At 40.7% G+C, this 19,459-nt stretch overlaps 2 protein-coding genes across 15 annotated transcripts in view; both read left to right on the forward strand.

The window, feature by feature from the left end:
• The window catches only part of CADPS2 (calcium dependent secretion activator 2), a 568,361-nt gene that overhangs the window by 173,069 nt on the left and 375,833 nt on the right, over positions 1-19,459 (forward strand). For all 14 annotated transcript variants that reach the window (XM_065555914.1, XM_065555920.1, XM_065555939.1 and 11 more), the window contains exon 3: positions 17,401-17,733. In XM_065555914.1, the coding sequence (XP_065411986.1) occupies positions 17,401-17,733 (333 nt within the window). The remainder of the gene's footprint in view (positions 1-17,400; positions 17,734-19,459) is intronic.
• RNF148 (ring finger protein 148) lies at positions 630-7,245 on the forward strand. Its single transcript, XM_065597096.1, has one exon. The coding sequence runs from the start codon at positions 1,386-1,388 to the stop codon at positions 2,442-2,444; it is 1,059 nt and encodes a 352-aa protein (XP_065453168.1). The 5' UTR covers positions 630-1,385; the 3' UTR covers positions 2,445-7,245.

Raw genomic sequence — 19,459 nt, forward strand, 5'->3', positions numbered from 1 at the left:
CTTGCCTGTCCCAACTCCTCTCCACACCCCTGCCCCCCTGACAGCCCCCAACCCCCAAACTCCCGACCCATCCAACCCCCCATCCCTGTCCCCTGACCAGGGCCGGCTTTAAAGAGCCCAGGAATCGGGCTGCACTCTGGCCAGGGTTGCGGGGCTTGGGGCCGGGCCAGAGGTGCTCGGCCGGGGCTGGGCCGGCGCGCTTGGCCGGAACCGGGGCCGGCACTGCTGGGGCCCGAGCCGGGTCGGAGCTGGGCTGCTGGGGCCCGGGCCGGGACGGGGGTGCTCGGCCGGAACCGGGGTCGACGCCCTGGGGCCGGAGCCGGGGCCAGAGCGGCTGGGGCCGCTGGGCGCCGCTCGGCCCGGGCCGGAGGGAGCCGCTCGGCCCGGGCCGCGCCTCCCCAGAGCTCTTCTCATGCCCCCTGCCCCAGCTTACCTGCTGCTGCCTCCCGCTTGCCCCTGCTTCTTTTCAGACTTCCCGTGAAGATCGAATTCGTGAGAAGCAGGGGAGGGGGAGGACCAGGTGGGCGGAGCATTCAGGGGAGTGGAGGAGGGGGAAGACAGCTGCGGGGCCGGACAGCATGGTAAGGCTGTAGGGGATGGGGGGAGCCGGGAAGGGGCTTTGGGTGCCCAGCGGCGCTTGGCCGCCACTTTTCTGTCTATAAATAGCCGACCGGGGGGAAATCCCGGACATTTTTAGATTTTTAAAAATCCCCCCCGGACGGTTATTTATAGACCGAAAAGCCGGACATGTCCGGGGAAATCCGGACCTATGGTAGCCCTAGGCAATAGCATATTAACAGTATGCATATACAATAGTATATTGATTACAAAGTATAACCCTGTATTGTAATGTAATGAATCTAGATGGCAAAAATTCCAACTCCAACTAGCAAAAATAAGATTGTTTCACACTTAGTATGGTTGTTTTGGGGATATCAAAAGTCTGCTTACATTGGTTTGTGTGCTGAAGCAGAGGGTTTAGTTCTCCACCACAGAATGCTGGCTGTGAAAGTACGTTTTTCATAGAGTAATATAGAGAAAACTAAGTGAGTACTTTAGTGTTTTTAGAAAGTACAATTACAGGTATGCAAATAAGTTAGTCCTTGTTAATACATAGGCTCATGAGCATGTGATGTCACAATCCCATTACCCAACAATGAGCTGTTTATGACTATTTTGAAATCAGCCTTTTAACTTTTTTTTAAAGCTATATTTTTCTTCTGTCTGTAAGAAACACACTGGCAGGCTGTCAGAATGCAGGAGACCAGTGGAACTTATTCTGTTTTTACAGGCGTTTAATGTTTTATTCTCTTTAGTTAACTGTTCTTAAGTATGATCATTTTGTTTTGTTTTACTAGTTATGTAATTGTTTGGCTGAGAAAGGAATGAAGTTGCTTGGGACTAGTGCTTGGAGAAGAGGGGACAAATTGCCCTGGTTGCTCTGTCTTGGTGTCTTTCTGGTGCTGAGTCTGCATGTCTCCCGAGCCAATGCCTTTTGGGTTGCTCATCTGAACATATCGTTTCAAATAGGGAACGAGACGGTATGGGAGCGGGCTGACAATGGAGTATTTGGAGAAAACTCCCCATTGAAGAAGGTGTCTGGAGTGGTGGTGCCACCAGAAGGACTGAACCAAATTGCCTGCAACCCCTTAACAAACTTCAGCAGGCCTGTAAACTCTGAGACCTGGATAGCCCTCATTATGAGGGGAAACTGTACCTTCACAAAGAAAATAAATGTGGCAGCAGAGAGGGGAGCAGTTGGCGTGATTATCTATAACCATGCAGGCACAGACAATGGTGTATTTCCTATGATTTACGTGGGTTCAGAAGATATTGTCGCAATTATGATTGGCAATCTGAAAGGCGTGGACCTTTTACACTTGATACAGAATGGCATCCAAGTAATAATAGCAATAGAAGTAGGAAAACACTATGGTTCTTGGATGAATCATTATTGGGGGTCCCTTCTCTTCTGCACACTGGTCACGGTGGCCTATTTTACCTTTTACTGTGCTGGAAGGCTAAGGATAGCAAGAACTCAGATCAGGAGATGCCGACAATTAACAGATGTCAAGAAAGCTATTGGTCAACTTGAGCTTCGCATATTAAAAGAGGGTGACAAGGAAGGTGATACAGATGGAGAGAACTGTGTGGTGTGTCTGGAAGTATACATGCCCAAAGACGTAGTGCGCATTTTAAGATGCAGCCATATTTTCCATAGGAAGTGCATTGACCCTTGGCTGCTGAAACACAGAACATGCCCAGTGTGCAAATGTGACATCCTCAAAGCTAGGGAAACTGAGCTGCCTGTCAAAAATGAAGCAGAGTCTTTACAAGCTGTAGTGCCAAATGAAGCTCCTAACACCACTTTCCTTAATGAAGAAGATAATCATAATGAATATGTGTTAGTACGAGGTGCAGAGAGACCATCTGTGGATGAATAACTTTCTTCTTCACAGATGGATAATCAAACCATTTCTCTGGTCCTTCATGTTGCTTCATCTTGATCACCTAGTTTGTAAAGGTCAAAATTAAACTTACATTCTTGAAATAAATTCTGAAATTCTGTCAGCATAAATTTTGAACTCTTTTTGCTAATTTCAATAATGCTCTGAAATGTGGAACGGATGAACGTGAATGAACTTGGCAAGTATTTCTATGATAATGAGTACTTTTTATGTAACATTTTTTGGTAACTTAAATGTCACAGTTTACACTTTCCATATAAAAATAGTTTGGAAAACTTTGCCCTGAAAAAGAATTAAATTAGCTCTGTAACTTATTATATGTGAAAAATTTCAGCCTTCACTTTACTGTATGGAATAGAACACATCTGTGTGTTTTTGTGCAGTAGCCGGGTGTGGCAAAGATATACAACTTTGCATTTTAATATATGGATATCACATCCTTTTGGTTAAATTACACCTTCCTAGCTAAATAAAACACATGATTTTAAAATCAGTTAGATTTTTTTATGTCTGCTACTTTGATTTAAATTGTATTTCCTATTCTCAGTCTTTTTTTTGTTGAGGCAGGGGTTTGGAGGGCACTGCTCAGATGCAGGGCCGCCGGGGGGGGGGGGAGGGGCGGCAAGTGGGGCAATTTGCTGCAGGGGCCCCCACGAGAATATAGTATTCTATAGTATTGCAACTTTTTTTTATGGAAGGGTCCCACAAAACTGCCTTGCCCCAGGCCCCCTGAATCCTCTGGGCGGCCCTGTTCAGATGACATGGGAGACCAGAGAAGCATTGAGGCAGCATTGGGCAGAGTTATAGTTTCTGCTGGGAGTCTGCCTAGGTTTAAGGAACACTTTTTCCCTTTTTCTCTTCCCCGCTCCTCCCCCACAACTCTTATCCTTCAAAGACTCAGGAGAGAGAGAGAGAGAGAGAGAAATTGATTGTTGATACTGATTTACTTACTACATATGTAAATTGACCACACAGCTGATCTACCAGTGTACTAATACAATATGTTGTTTCCTTGTCCTCCCTCCCCTGCCCACGTGTTTGTGTCCCTATCAGTTACATATTTTCTTGTCTCTTAGAATAGATTTTAAACTTTTGGGGGGCATGGACTGTCATTTCTTACGTTTGTACAGAGCCTGCTAGCACAATAGACCCATGGAGCCCTGATGTGATGGTGAGTTCTATGTGCTATCTGGCTTGTACACCAAGCTTCAGAGGTCCCAGGTTTGATGCTGATGACGAGTCTGTCGGCATTACAGTACAAAGAATAAATAATGAGAATTATGCTGCCATCTTGTCATTTCTTAAAGAATACAGGAGGATTAGAGGAAGGAGCCTTTAATTCCCCAGCTTCTTCCACATCTTTTTCCTATGGTTACAGCACTAGCATAATACACTTACTGGTTCCTCACCTGCTTTTTTCACCTAGACACATGTGGTGGAGAAAAGGGACAAGCAACTGCATAGGAAAATAAAAATCACCGTACTGGAGGAGACCAGAGGTCCATCTAATTCAGTATGCAGTCTCTGACAATGGAGGAAGGTGTAAGGATGCTGCAGCAGGCAAATGTGGGATAATCTGCCCCTCCCCCTCCCTCCCCGCTCTCACACACATTACATTTCATCCTAATATCTAAATTGAGATTAGTTTAAACCAAGAAGCATGAGGTTGATATCCTTCCTAAAATGTTGTGTTACTAATTATAACTGGATCTTCTTTAGCCATAGACATGTACTATTCCCTTTTCAATCTTGCTAAATTCTTGGTCTCAATGATTTGTTTGGGAATAACTTCCAAAGGCTAATTGCATATTTTTTGAAAAAGCTGTTCTTTTTATTGGCTTTGAATTTGCCACCTTTTAGTTTCATTAAATATTGTCTTGTTGCTGTGTTATGAGATAGGGAGAACAGATGTTCCCAATGTAACTTCTCTACACTATTCATTCTTTTCTTTTAACATATTCCCTCTTATTTGTCTCCTTTCCATGATAAACAATCCCGCTCTTTTTAGTCTGTCTTCTGTGCCGCAATTATTCAACCAGAAAGTGAAGGCAGCTGCTGGAAATAGAAAATGGGACCTTTTCAAACAAACAAACCAACAAAAACCATAAATAAGGGAAAAAACATAAAGTAAGGGGAAAAATAACTTCAGCTGAATGGCAGACAATCTAATCTTACATAATTGAACAAGATGCTTAAAATAATATCAAAGATATTTAAGCTAACACAAACAATAAACATTTGGGTTTGTTTTGCACAGTCCTATAGTAATGAGAGAATGGTTCCAGTGTGGTTTGCAAGTTCACTTTCTCAAACTTTATTGCAGGGTTTTTTTTACCTATGAATAAGGAGGAGTTTGTAAAACACATGGGACCAATTTCAAATGTTTGCATAAGTGGGTGCAACACCAATTGGCCAGAGCTGAATTTGGCTTATTAGGTGATTTGGCTCACTAAGTGGATTGACATTTGGGTAAGGGAGACCAAAGAAGATGTTTTAAGTCATAAATGTAGCAGTATTACAATTTATCAGCTGTAATACTTTAGTAATACCCTGATCTGAGGAAACTAGTAAATATTGGTATTTTGTAGATACAATAGGTAAGTAGTTATCATTATAGATATTTATCATTAATAGGGGCTAGATGTACAGAAGCTTGCTGGAGGGAGGCCACAATAATACAAAATTGAAGCAGTGAGGGTTTGTTTTTTTTTAAAAAGTGAAAAGAAAACTTAAATTATAAGTTTACATGATATTGTGGTCTAATGGGTTTTTGTATCTTACAAACTGGTTAAATATGATTGAAATTACAGTTGCTGAAATTGAGATAATGTAAATTTAATTGTTTAGTAAATTGGATTTCTAATCTTTTAAGTAGAAAAAAGTAGATTTTTGTCATCAAAATCTCTTAATGTGCATGCACAGCCATGTGGACTTCATTACATTCAGTATTACGTTTAGTGAATACTACAATGTTTTCAGTTTTGAGTGGCAAGTCCTAGGTCCAGTAAAAAAAAAACCCCACAACTCCCCACTCCCCTCTCCAAAAAAACCCCACTTGTTTAGGTATGTATTTTACATTTTTCAATGCTAGCTTTTCTTAGTCCACAAAAATGTTATTTAAAAGATAAATGTGTTACACAGCTCCATTTTTATAAGCTGTTTACTCATTATTCCATTATTTTTTTTAATTCAAAAAGTGAATTATTAGATTTTCTTTGAAGGATAATTGATAAGAATAATTGATCTGGTGGTATAAAACTACAGTGAAGTGTTCCAAGCCTATCATAGCAGTAAGATTAATCCAGTTTATTCACAATGATTAGGCTAAAGGAAACCTTTTAAAGTAAATTATTTCAATAGATAAAATAAAAAATGGTAATAATTACTGCAGCTGTAACAGAGGATGCACTTGTGGCCATTTTTATGATAGTTAGGTTAAGCCCATGCTTGAACGCATGTCACTTAGTGAAGATGATATGAAAAGGAGTATTGTATCAATAGAAGGTTATTGTCTAAGTGTGTTGACCCAGGAGCCATTTCCAGGGTTGAGATTGGTGATCCATTTCAATGCTTATATATTTAGGTGATTTATGGATTGTAGCAAAGTCAGGAGAGCTCCTCAGGAAAGGAAGTTGGCCTCTTGCCATCAGTCTGTCCTGATTGCATCCTATATGCCAGCCACTCTGATCTCGCCAGCATCAGGCGCTTTGACACCAGCGGTCATGTGGGGTTTTGACGTCTGTGGATGAGGTCCATGTTTAGGTCTACACTGTCCCACTGACTTCAGTTTGACTGATGATGGCATCAGTGTTGGGTACCTCAGTCTGACAGCCTATATGCTGAGTGGATAAATATGGTAGACTGGGATTGTTCTGGGAAAGTGATTTTTTTTTTTTTTTTTTTTTTGGTATAGAACAGGAAATCTTTCACAAGAAAGTTCTATGACCCAACCTGAACAGGCAGAAGGTATCTCAAAAGACTGCTGGCTGACCCACCTAGTGCAGTGTTCCATAGAAATGAACTGATCCTTTGTCCTCACCCATTGCTCGTGGAGGGTGGCTTTACTGTATTGGTACAGCTTTGCTGGTGTAGCTGCATCCATATTAGGAGCACTAGCTGGTATACTGGTATAGCATACTGGTAAAGCATTCCCACTGAGGTTTCCATTTTCCACGTAGTTTAATCCATGAATGTGTTTATCTCCAAGCCTCCGTAGCTACCTTGCTGAGGCTACATTATGTAGTTTAGCTAATTAGGACTAAGCTTAGTTTCAAATACAAGAACAATAGGGGGAAAAAATCTTCTGTAAACTTACTACTAAACACATACTTTAAACCAATGCACTCAAAATGAACAACCTGACTCAGGGAGAGGATTGGGTTTCGTGTATGCCTACTCTGGAGGAATGGAAGTGAAGGACTGGGGGGATAGACTTTATTGGGGTGCTTATAACAATGGCTATGGAAATGGGTGCTGGCAAGAAAGTGTATGCAATGAGAGCTAAAGTATGTACCTTGTAGAGATGAGGCATTCTGTAAAGTATGACTCCCAGACCATGGGAGTGCAGAAATTCAGCCAGAGAGGCTCCCTGAAGAGTGGCTTGTGTACTGTGGAATCGTGGTAGACGGAGTAATGGAACCATTCCAGCTGCAATGCCAGTGCTGTCTGACTTCACTGCAGCACATCATCCTTCAGACAGTGGGGTTTACTATAAATTTTCATTAAACTTTTTTTAAGCAAGGCAATTCAGGCACAAAAACTTAACAGGAGCTTTAAGTTTCAGGAGAAAAAACGCAATAAACACAATAGAAAGCATGGAATTTTGCATTTAAAGTGAAATGAATCATATGCCTTCAGTACAAGGAACAAGAATGTCTTAATGACTTTTTAATGCATTGTATTGTGTCATATTTGTAGCACATATGGTATATTTCACTCTTAACTGTGAAATTCACTTCCTTTGTGGTTTTCTGTCACAAACATAATATTTTGTAAATATAGCCTTTATGCATGAATGTTGCTGGATTTTTATTTATTTTTATCTTAAGATAGTTTGCTCTAAAGTATGTGATAAACTGTTATATTAAGGATGTTGCGATTTATTTATTTTCAATGACTTCTATAAGGAAATTACCATTCATTAAGAGTCTATCCTGAGGCTGGATAGAAGCATTAAAGAAGTCAGATCAGCTCATTCTCAGTAGATATGTATGAGCTCTCTATGGTGTGCAGATTGTACCCTGAAATTTCGTATCTATGTAACATCTTTGTAATCCACTCTAATAATGTGTCATGTATTTGTTGAATTAAATAACTTGAAATATTTGTGTTGTAATACTACTAAAAATTTTACTCCTGGGGGAATTCTGTGCCACTGTGCATACACAGAATTTATGTCCCCCCACAGATTTCTTTGCTTCCCCACAGAAAAATGACTTTCTGAAAGGGAAGCAAATGGAAGCCACAGGAGAGGTCATGCGACCCTCTCAACAATATGTTTCTGGTGCCCAGGGCAGCCGGCAGAGAGGTAAATCAATGTGGAGCAGGGGGTGGAACTGGAGAAGACCCAGCTGGTGGTTCCTACCCTGTGGCGTGCTCAGCTGCTAGTCTCCAGCTGAGCTGGGGAGGATGGGACTTCCTCTTCGCTTACACCGCATCTGGGGCTGGGTTAGACTCACCCTCAAATTTCTCCTTTGGCTGCAGGAAGCTCTGCAAACTCCCCATGCCATTTCCTGCACCCATTGCTCCTCAGCTGCAGGGGGAGGGATCCCTGTACAGCGACCTGCTCCCCCATCCGCCCAACCCCCGTGCATCCAGACCCCCTAATACCCAGACCTTCCTGCCGAGCCTCAACCCCTACACTGAGAACCCCCCCACCCCCATATGAGCCCCACTCCTGCACCCGGACCATCCGCACGAGCCACCTGCACTCGGATCCCCACCCCACAGAGCTGCAACCAGCTGCACCTGGATCCCCACCACACTAAGCCCCTCACACCCAGACCTCCTGCTGAGCTATATCCCCCCCACATCCAGACCCTCCCCCGCTGAACCCCAATCACCTTCACCTGGATCACCCTGCAGAGTCCCATACCATTGCACCCAGAAGCCCTTGAGCATCTAGATCCCCCCCGTACCTCCCCTGAGCTGCCCGCACCCAGTTTGCCACACACAGAACCCTCTCAACCCACACATGGATCCCCCCCACTCCTCTCCACACTTGGATCCTGCCTTGCTGAGCCGGCCTGCCCACACCTAGTGCACCTGGCATGGAGGGGCAGGGCCCAGGGGTGTTTCAGGGGCAGGCCTGGTCCTTGCACTGTGTCAGGGTTGAGTGCAGCCTCACCGCTGAGTTCGTGTCCCAGGGGGGAGCTGCACAGTGATCTCCCACCTCTGTGCAGCCAGTAGCCTGTGCTCCCCAATGCCATGCTGGAGCCTTCACATTTATTTGACAAATAAAATTTGCAGAATTTTAAAATATTGTGTGCAGGATTTTTCCTTTGGCACAGAATGCCCTCAGGAGTATAAAATGCACTCTGTTGCTGAAAACTTACGTTGTATCATATGATTTAAAAACAGTGTTTTTTTTTTTTTTTTATCACAACTGCTTGGTGACAACATGAATGTGACAAAATCTTGCTGAATGATGGTGCAGGCACCATGAAATGGCACTATTGCTCCAATCTCAAGTAGCTCCAATAAGTGAAGGGTGAAGGTCACAGCAAAGCATTCCAACAGTCTGCTAGAGAATCCAGGATTTACAAACAGTTCTGGAAGTTTACAGATAGAAAAAAATATAGTCTGTTGCAGAAGCCAAGGAAAGTGCTACATCAATTGTAGACCAGCTCCTTTATTTAACCTGAAATCATGACCTCAAATCATATGCCCCATATGTTGTGAACAGTGGAGGATTGCCATCTTTATCTAGCCCAGAGATCTCAAACTTAAATCATGAGGGCCACATGAGGACTAGTACATTGGCCCGAGGGCCACGTCACTGAATCCTTTTCATACAATGATACAAAAGTATAGTAAAAAATGAAGAGTAATATAGTATGCTATTAAAAGTCAATGTATGAACTTTTTAAAAACTCTAATGTGAAAAGTCAGTGCTAATTTTGACAGTCATTTCATTTTTGGCCACTTAGCTGGCAGCGTTAATTTGTTAATTGTATGAATTAAAAAAAAATTCTGTCAGCCTGTGATGGGGTGTCCATCCCACACAGGCCCTGAGTGGGTAAATGTGGGCCAGAAAGGGCCAATTAACCTTATATGTTGGACCTGGAGGGAAGCCAGGGATTGATAAGAACTAATGGAAGATGAAACCCAGTGCGGGGAAGACCTGGGCTAGGATGATAAAGCCAGGAAGTGACAGCAGGAAGGAGGCTGTAGGGTGGAGGTCTGCAGCCACTCCCTAGAGGGAAAGAGAGTTGGCTAGAGACAAGGAGGAGAGAAAACCCTGTGGTTCTGTCCTGGATTAGGGATTCTTACAAGAGGCCTAAAAGGGTGGAGCACCCACAAGGAGGTCCTCCTGCAGTGAGTGGACCCAGGTCTGCAAATGTATCTTCTAATTTCAGTCCAGCAGTGTTCTTTCTCACTTATGCTTCTTCACCAGTACTATATTCTGCAACTGAAATTTAGAGTCTTGTCTAACTCCCATTGAAATCAATGGAAAGAATGTCATTGACTTCAATGGGGGTTTGACTAGACTCATAGTCAAAAGTTCTGTTGATGATGCATAAGCCAGAATAGCATACAACTCATGCTCCCCATCCCCGCCCTGGCCCTGCCTCTTCTTCACCTTCTTCCCTGAGCGCACCTCGTCCTTGCTCCTCCCCCCTCCCTCCTGGAAAGTTCTAAGCACCACCAAACAGCTGTTTGGCAGCGGGAAGCACTGGGAGGTAGGTGGAGGAACGGGGATGTAGTGCGCTGGGTGGGTGGGGGGGGGGGGAAGGAAGGGGATTGGGGGGGGGAAGGCGGCGCCTATGGCAGGCTGCAGGAAATAGCTCCGTGGGCTGCATGCTTGAGAACCCTGGTCTAGCCAAAGGTTTACCTTTGATCTGCTGATTGGGAGAGCCCTGGGCTCTGTGGAAGACATCAAAGCTAGATTGAAGGGAGAGATGTTTGCTTTTTCCTCTGCAATTGCTCTTTTCTCCTCCAGACTGTACGGGGCATCTGATAATAAAATTTCCAAGGTGCTTCATAAACTCAAAGTACTATACAAACATTTATGCAAGCATTAATCTTTACATTATACTTCTGAGGTAGCTAAGTAGTAGTAGTATCTCCTTTTGCAGATAGAGCAACTGGAAGCAAGAGGCTAATGGCCTGATTTACAAACCTGCTGAGTACCCACAAATTCTGCTGAAGTCAGTGGGAGGTGTAGGTACATACAATCTTTTGTCTCTACCTTGTCCCTGGTTTGGCAGAGACATGAGGCAACCCTTCCTGCTCATGGTGGATACACACTGATAAAAGGGCTTCATGATGCATCTGTTTTCATAATAACTTCACAATATCAAACAGGATTCATGAGTTGTAAAGACAGATTCCCTCCGAATTAGCCCACTTGGCTAGGTAATTAAATTTGAGACTTGGAGTCAGGAAATCTGGGTTCTAATCCTGGTTCCAAGACTGACTTGCTGTGTGATTTTAGACAAGTCACTTAACTTCTCTGATCATCAATTTCCTAGCTGCAAAATGTGGGCAGTGATACTGCTACTCCTTTTGACCCAAACAGTTATCCAGGATTTGGAGTCTGTTGGGCTATTTTAATTAGGAGGAGAAATTGATAATAGTCATGTATTTCTTTGAGATAATCTTGTTTATTTATAAGAACGTACCGAGTCCTGTTTCCCTGAACACAGTAGGAATCAAACACAAGATGGATTCCTTGCTCAATATTCCAAGTCTCTTTTTCCAAACCACACTCTACCCAAGGAGTGCGTGCTCTCTCTCTTATCTTTCTCTGTGTCATGTTACAAATGTTTTGCTGGTTGTTGTTGGTTTTCTGTCTGCCTCTGTGGTGTTTCTGCTACTTCTCTGTCTCTCACACAGTTCCATCAGACAATACTCAGCAAACCCCCTACACCCAAATAGCTCAGTGTCTGACCCACTTTGCATGTGGTTTGGGTCGTGGCTCTTACTTGTCTATCTTACTCGAAAAGGAGCTTAACTGCTCCTCAATTTCATACAACACACAGCATAACAAACATTGTGAGGCATTATACTAATAACATTTGCAAATTACTACAGTGAATTAGTGTGCATAATTAAGGCCACTCAGTGGCAGAAATGAGAATAGAATTTGGAAGTTCCTGATTCATTTATCAGCCTATGACGCTTCTAGAAACAGCAGACATATATTGCGAATTTGCGAGCTAATATTTGAGCAAAAAGGTGCTATTTGATTTTTCAAATGCTTCAGAAAATGTCATCTCAAAATGTCACAATAAAACAAAACATTGGGGTTATGAAATTGTATGGAACAACACGGTAAAATATTTTGCACAAAGCTTTTTTTTTTTTTCCTTTCTGTTCCTTCTTGTTATTCCTAGGGGCTCTATTGAGTTAGGTGCTGTGCAAAGAGAGGAGAAGGGGATAGTTCCTGCCCCAAAGAGCTTAGGGTCTAAGTAGACAAGACTGACAAAGGAGGGGATAGAGTGAAGAGTATGATGATCTACCAGTTTTTTTCATTAGTTGTACTTAGCTGTATTGAAAGTAAACAATGATGTGAAACGTTTGATAAGATTGATTAATGTTATGTCACTAGTCCATGTGTATCTGAATCTACTTTGTAAGGCCCGCATGTTAGTGTGGTGGAAGATCAAAGGAGAGAAAGTGGAGCATAAGCTACATGAGCCCTTCTTAGATTCTTAAATAATCACTTTACAACTTTGTTTTCACTGATGATGCTGTAAGAAATAAATTACTTTGCAATTAAAACTATGTATTTCAACAAGAAAACAGAATGCACTTGCACCAATTTGTGTTAGTAAAGTTCAGTGCACCAGGGAATTTCTGACCATACGTTTTGTTCTGAAATTAGATTCTAATTTTTCTTCTGAACAATGTGTTGAGGAAATTAAACTAGTAAGTCATCTGTAATCATGCCAGCTCCTAGTTTAATGCACAAGGAAACACATCTGATATATCGATATCTATAAAAGAAGTGATTAAACAGAGACCATGTTTAATGAAAAATGTAATCCTTAAGTATAGGAAAAAAATCTTTTAACCCAAGCTTTGATCATGGCTCTTTTGGTCCCAGATAATCTACATGTTACAAGACAGTAAGGGTCATTATGACATTTGGAAGATTAAATCATTACATTAATCTTCAAAATATATTATAGAGGTTGCTTGAATCACTGAGCATCAACACCTCCCTAACACATCCTGCTTGGCCTTCTCTCTCTCTTTTTTCACTCTTCTTTGTTGACATGTACAGTCCAACTTTTTATTTTGCATATGATATGAAATAATTAGGGCTGTCTAGCTATTAAAAAAATTAATCATGATTGATCGCACTGTTAAACAATAAAATAATACCATTTCTTTAATTTTTTAATGTTTTCTACATTTTCAAATATATTAATTTCAGTTACAACACAATACAAAAATGTACAGTGCTCACTTTATATTTATTTTTGATTGCAAATATTTGCACTGTAAAAAAATAAAAGAAATAGTATATTTCAATTCATCTAATACAAGTACTGTAGTGCAATCTCTTTATCATGACAGTTGAACTTAGAAATGTAGAATTATGTACAAAAAAAATGCATTCAAAAATAAAACAATGTAAAACTTTAGAACCTACAAGTCCACTCAGTCCTACTTCAGCCAATCGCTCAGACAAACAAATTTGGTTACAATTTGCAGGAGATAATGCTGCTCACGTCTTGTTTACAATGTCACCTTTACAAAGTGAGACCAGGCGTTCTCATGGCACTGTTGTAGCCAGCAACGCAAGATATTTACATGCCAGATGTGCTAAAGATTCAAATGCTTCAACCACCCTTCCAGAAGACCTACATCCATGCTGATGATGGGTTCTGCTCAATGATGATCCAAACCAGAGCGGACTGACACATGTTCATTTTCATCATCTGAGTCAGATGCCACCAGCAGAAGGTTGATTTTCTTTTTTTGGTGGTTTGGGTTCTGTAGTTTCTGCATCGGAGTGTTGCTCTTTTAAGACATCTGAAAACATTCTCCACACTTCATCCCTCTGATTTTGGAATTCAGATTCTTAAACCTTGGGTCGAGTGCTGTATCTATACTTAGAAATCTCACATTGGTACTTTCTTTGCGTTTTGTGAAAGCTGCTGTGAAAGTGTTCTTAAAATGAACATGTGCTGGGTCATCATCTGAGACTACTATAACATAAAATATATATGGCAGAATGCGGGTAAAACAGAACGGGAGACATACAATTCTCCCCCAAGGAGTTCAGTCACAAATTTAATTAATGCATTATTTTTTTAATGAGTATCATCAGCATGTCCTCTGGAATGGTGGTCGAAGCATGAAGGGGCATACGAATGTTTAGCATATCTGGCACGTAAATACCTTGCAATGTCGGCTACAAAAGTGCCATGCGAACGCCTGTTCTCGCATTCAGGGGACACTGTAAATAAGAAGCAGTCAGCAGTATCTACTGTAAATGTAAACAAACTTGTTTGTCTTTCCAATTGGCTGAACAAGAAGTAGGACTGAGTGGACTTTTAGGCTCTAAAGTTTTACATTGTTTTGTTTTTCAGTGCAGTTACGTAACAAAAAAAAATCTACATTTGTAAGTTGCACTTCACGATAAAGAGATTGCACTATAGTACTTGTATGAGGTGAATTGAAAAATACTGTTTTTTTTGTTTTTACAGTGCAAATATTTGTAATAAAAAATAATATAAAGTGAACAGAGTACACTTTGTATTCTGTGTTGTAATAGAAATCAATATATTTGAAAATGTAGAAAAACATCCAAAAATATTTAATAAATTTCATTTGGTATTCTACTGTTTAACAGTGTGATTAATCACGATTAATTTTTTTAATCTCAGTTTATTTGTTTGAGTTAATCGCATGAGTTAACTGCAATTAATTGATAGCCCTAGAAATAATGTTTTTAAGTTGTTGGCTAGATGCACTGTCCTCATGCACGTGGAGGAAGGTGGAATCTATAACAACAGCGGGCATGTCTACACTTTGAGTTGGGGATGTGATTCCCAGCACAAGGAGTCATACCTGCACTAGTTCTGATTGAGCTAGCATACTAAAATTACCAGAGTGTAGCTGGAGCAACATGAGTGGCAGGAGGGGCCAGCTGCCTGGAGTACCTTCCAGGCATCTCAGATGGGTACATACTTGAGGCAGCTAGCCCTTCCTGCCACTTGCGCTGCTGTGGTTTCACTCTGTTGTTAGTGTACTAACTTGAGCTGGGAATTACGACCCCAGCTTGAAGTGTAGACTTACCCTGTATGTTGTTGTCATCTTTCATTTGTATTCTGATAGTGCCCACAATGTGCTAGGTGCTGTCCAAACACACCGAAAGACAATTTGTCCCTTAAAGAGCTTCCAGCCTAAATAGGCAAACTATGTTCGAAAGGTGGAGGAGAGGGGTACAATCAAAATGTATGCATCTTCTTTTTTTCCCCCTTAGATATCAGCTATGTCGGAATGCCTCTCTTCCTGTCTGTTACAGTTATTAGTGGGACAATTTCTTGCAGACATGGTGATAGAAATAAGTCTTGAAGAGAGTTTCTAAAGAGCTGAACACAAGTAGCTATTCAGATTAATTCCATACATAAGGAGTGTCTTAAAGGAATGTATGAATACAATTTATTTAAATTTTAAAAACTTACAAAACACTAGTAAAACTTCACAATTAATTATTTATATTTGTTTTTGCAGTTACCTAATATTGGCCTTGATCTTCTAATGTGTTGTACTTTTCAACGGAGAATCTTGCAGTATGTCATCTAAGTTTATGCAACACTAACTCCACTGTTCTCTTTTCTGGTACTCCCAACCATCCTGTGTTAGCACTGATCATCTTATTCCCTTCAGTATTTTTACTTGCCCACCTCACGGTTTTCTCTGATCCTTGGACTTCTTATTGTTACCTGGGAAGATACTGGAACAAATTATTAAACAATCAGTTTGTAAATACCTAGAGGATAACAGGTTTATGAGGAATAACCAGCATGGATCTGTGAAGAACAAATCATGCCAAACCAACCTAATTTCCTATTTCTCAGGTTATTGACCTAGTGAATGGGGGGAAGCAGTAGACACGATAGATCTTGATTTTAGACACATCCCGTTCTCATAAGCAACCTAGGGAATTCAGTCTAGATTAAATTACTGTAAAGTGGGTGAACAACTGGTTGAAAGACTGTACTAAGTATAATTATCAATGGTTCATTGCCAAATGGGAGGTCGTCTCTAGTGGGATCATGCAGGAGTCTGTCCTGGGTCAGGTACTATTCAATATTTTCATTAGTGTCTTGGATAATAGAGTGAAGAGTATGCTTATAAAATTGGTAGGTGACACCAAGCCAAGAGATGTTGGAAGCACTTTTGGAGGACAGGATTAGAATTCAAAATGACCTTGACAAATTGGAGAATTGGCCTGAATTCAATAATAACTACAAAGTACTTTACTTAGGAAGGGAAAATCAGATGCACAGCTACAAAATGGGGAATAATTGGCTAGATGGTAATACTACTGAAAAGGATCTCTGGGTTGTAGTGGAGTACAAATTGAGGATGAGTCGACAGTGTGATGCAATTTCAAAAAAGGCTAATATCAGTCTGTGGTATATTAACAGGAATGTTGTATGTAAGACACAGGAGGTTATTTCCCTGCTCTGTTGGCACTGGTGAGGTCTCAGCTAGATAACTGTTTCCAATTCTGGGTGCCCCACTTTAGGAAAGATGTGGAAAAATTGCAGAGAATCCAGAGGAGATAAAAGGTTTAGAAAAACTTGACCTATGAGGAAAGGTTAAAAAAACTGTTCATGTTTGGTCTTGAGAAAAGAAGACCGAGGAGGGATCTGATTAGTCTTCAGATATGTTAAGGGCTATTGTAAACAGGACAATGATCAGTTGTTTTCCTTGTCCATTGAAGGTAGGACAAGAAATAATGGGCTTAATCTGTAGCAAGGGAGATTTAGGTTAGATATTAGGAAAAGCTTTCTAACTAAAAGGATAGTTAAGTACAGGAATAGGCTTCCAAGGGTGGTTGATCCCCATCATTGGAGGTTTTTAAGAGCAGGTTGGACAAACATCCATCAGGCACGGTCTTGTTTACACAGGGGTCTGCACTTGGTGATTTCTTGAAGTCCCTGCCAAATCTACATTTCTATGATTCTGTGAAGCACCTGCTCCACTCATTCTCAACTCTTATAACACTGTTGTTCCACTTCCATCCTGCTATTGAGTTTATACCGTTGAAAAATTTGCGGAGGGATGCATTTTCCTCTAATGGTGTTTCAAAAAATAATGGACTTAAAAAAAAAAGTCTCACTTAAAAATATATTTATCTTCAGGAGGAATTGATAAGATGTTGGGAGACTGTATTTTCATAAATATTTACAATTCATGTTAGATTTCCCTTGTGACCATGGAGGAAAGGGGAAGTCTTAATTTTAAATTAATTTTTTGCACATTCAGAAGAATTTTATTTGTCTATAGTAATTCTATGTAGAGTTTCATATAAGGTTGTTTGGTTCTTTTATTAATTTAAGCCATTAACTTATAAAAAAAAATACATTTCTTTATGATAAACACTTAACAATTTTTGCATGTGTAATTTATATTATAAAGCCATTTTTCATAGTAGCACAATACTAGTCTGTAATTCCTATACACTAGGGTATTCAATATTTATGCCCATACCTAACTGTGTGTTTTTGTTTTGTTTTAAAAGGTTTTTCTCAAGAGTGACCGAGTTGCCAGAATGGTTCACAGTGGAGGATGCTCTGCAAATGACTTTAGAGATGTTTTTAAGAAAAACATAGAAAAAAGGGTCCGAAGTTTGCCAGAGATTGATGGATTAAGCAAAGAGACAGTGTTAAGCTCTTGGATAGCCAAATATGATGCCATATGCAGGGGAGAAGAGGACTTGTGCAAACAGCCCAATAGAATGGCGTTAAGTGCTGTATCGGAACTTATTCTGAGCAAAGAACAGCTGTATGAAATGTTTCAACAGATTCTAGGGATCAAAAAATTGGAACACCAGTTGATTTATAATGCCTGCCAAGTAAGTAATTGGTCTTGCTCAGTTCTGTAGCATTCAAAGCCTTTCACGCAAAAGGCCAAATCTTGTCTCCACACCCTCCATCAGTGCAGCAGACACTAAATACAGCAGAATCATGTGGTTCCACTGTATGGCATCCCATGTCTGCAGAGAGGCCTCACAAGGAGATTACACCCTGTGCAGAGTGGCTTTAGAGTGGCTTCTTTATTAAAAAGAAAAATCATTAATGATCCAAAAACCTATTGATACATTTTACAATCTTGCTGCTGCAGTGATTTGGGTGATGGTAGAACATGGTATGGTTTATATATTTTTAATAATGGCCACTTCATGGCAGCATGGAAAATGCGGGAGAGGGGTAGGAATTTGAGGCTAGGTGGGCAAGGAGCATAGTGAATGGGAATATATCTATGCTGACCCAATAATGAAATTTTGTGTGCATTGGAGCTTGGTGGCCTTCGTTGCTACTAACTCCAATGAGCTGAGTTAGCAGCTGCTTTGCTGTTCTGCACTGTGGAAGAAGAATGATTCTCCCCAAATCATTAATAGAACCAGAGCAAAGCCAGTTGAATCAGGATTTGATCTAAATCAATTATAAAATAAACAACCTACTAGTACAGCAGAACCCTGTTTATCCGCTCTAATTGGGACCGGGGCCATATCCGATAATCAAAAAAAAAAATCGGATAATCTGGCCAATGGGAGAGTGCGAGGCTGCAGCACCATCTAGCAGCTACAGGAGAGGTCACCTGCTTCTGGATCTGAATGTGCTGGTTGTTCAGTTAATACAGAGAACTGGATAATGGAGGATCAGATAAACAGGGTTCTACTGTAATATAAAATGTATTGTCATAAAACCTGTAGACTGCTAAAATGTTCTTCTTGTAGCTATAACCTCACTATTTTTCTCAAAAACATCATAGAACTATTTTAGAATGAAAAAGTACTGTAATTACTAAATCTATTATCCTTCATAAGGATAACAGAATAGCAGCTATCTTACTGCAACCACCACCACTACCAAAATAAATATAAATTAATTAAACTTATTTACTTACCTAGCTGGCTGACCTTGTTTTAACAGTGGTGTGACTGTAAATTCGCTATTACTTTACCTTTTAATGCAGAAAATGATGGTAGCTGTATTGATAATTTGTCCAAATTATTTGTTTATAACACACATCTTTAGCCATCCAAGAAAAGTTAAACCCTTAAAAGGCATCCCATTATTTAACTTTTCCATATGACTTTCCTACATATTTTTGGCTGTTTTGCACTTTGTTCTTTTGACTAACACTTCACAAGTTTTTTTTTTCCCCCCACATCTTTCCACTTAATGGAACATATCAGTAGTTATTTATACAGTGCAATCAATACAAATCCAGATAATTGTATAATTTCAGGAGTGGTCAGGTTAAACTCCATAAAATAACACTTCTGGAGACCTTCCATCCAATGATCACCAAGCACTTTGCTATTATTAATGAATGAACACTTAGAAGCTTAGAAGCTTTTAACTGGATATAATTATGCCATTAGGAAAAACTGAAACACAGATGTCTGCTTGCCAGAGGTCACACAGCAAGTTGAGGTAGAGCTGGGAACTGAACCCAGATCACCTGAGTCCTAGGCCTATACGTTAGCGACTAGACCAGTGGTTCTCAACCTTTCCAGACTACTGTACCCCTTTCAGGAGTCTGATTTGTCTTGCTTACCCCCAAGCTACACC

Source organism: Chrysemys picta, chromosome 1 (genome assembly GCF_011386835.1).
Source record: "Chrysemys picta bellii isolate R12L10 chromosome 1, ASM1138683v2, whole genome shotgun sequence".
NCBI classification, from domain to species: Eukaryota; Metazoa; Chordata; order Testudines; family Emydidae; genus Chrysemys; species Chrysemys picta.

Coding starts and splice junctions, on each gene's coding strand:
- RNF148 (XM_065597096.1), top strand. CDS start 1,386: ATGAAGTTGCTTGGGACTAGTGCTTGGAGAAGAGGGGACAAATTGCCC.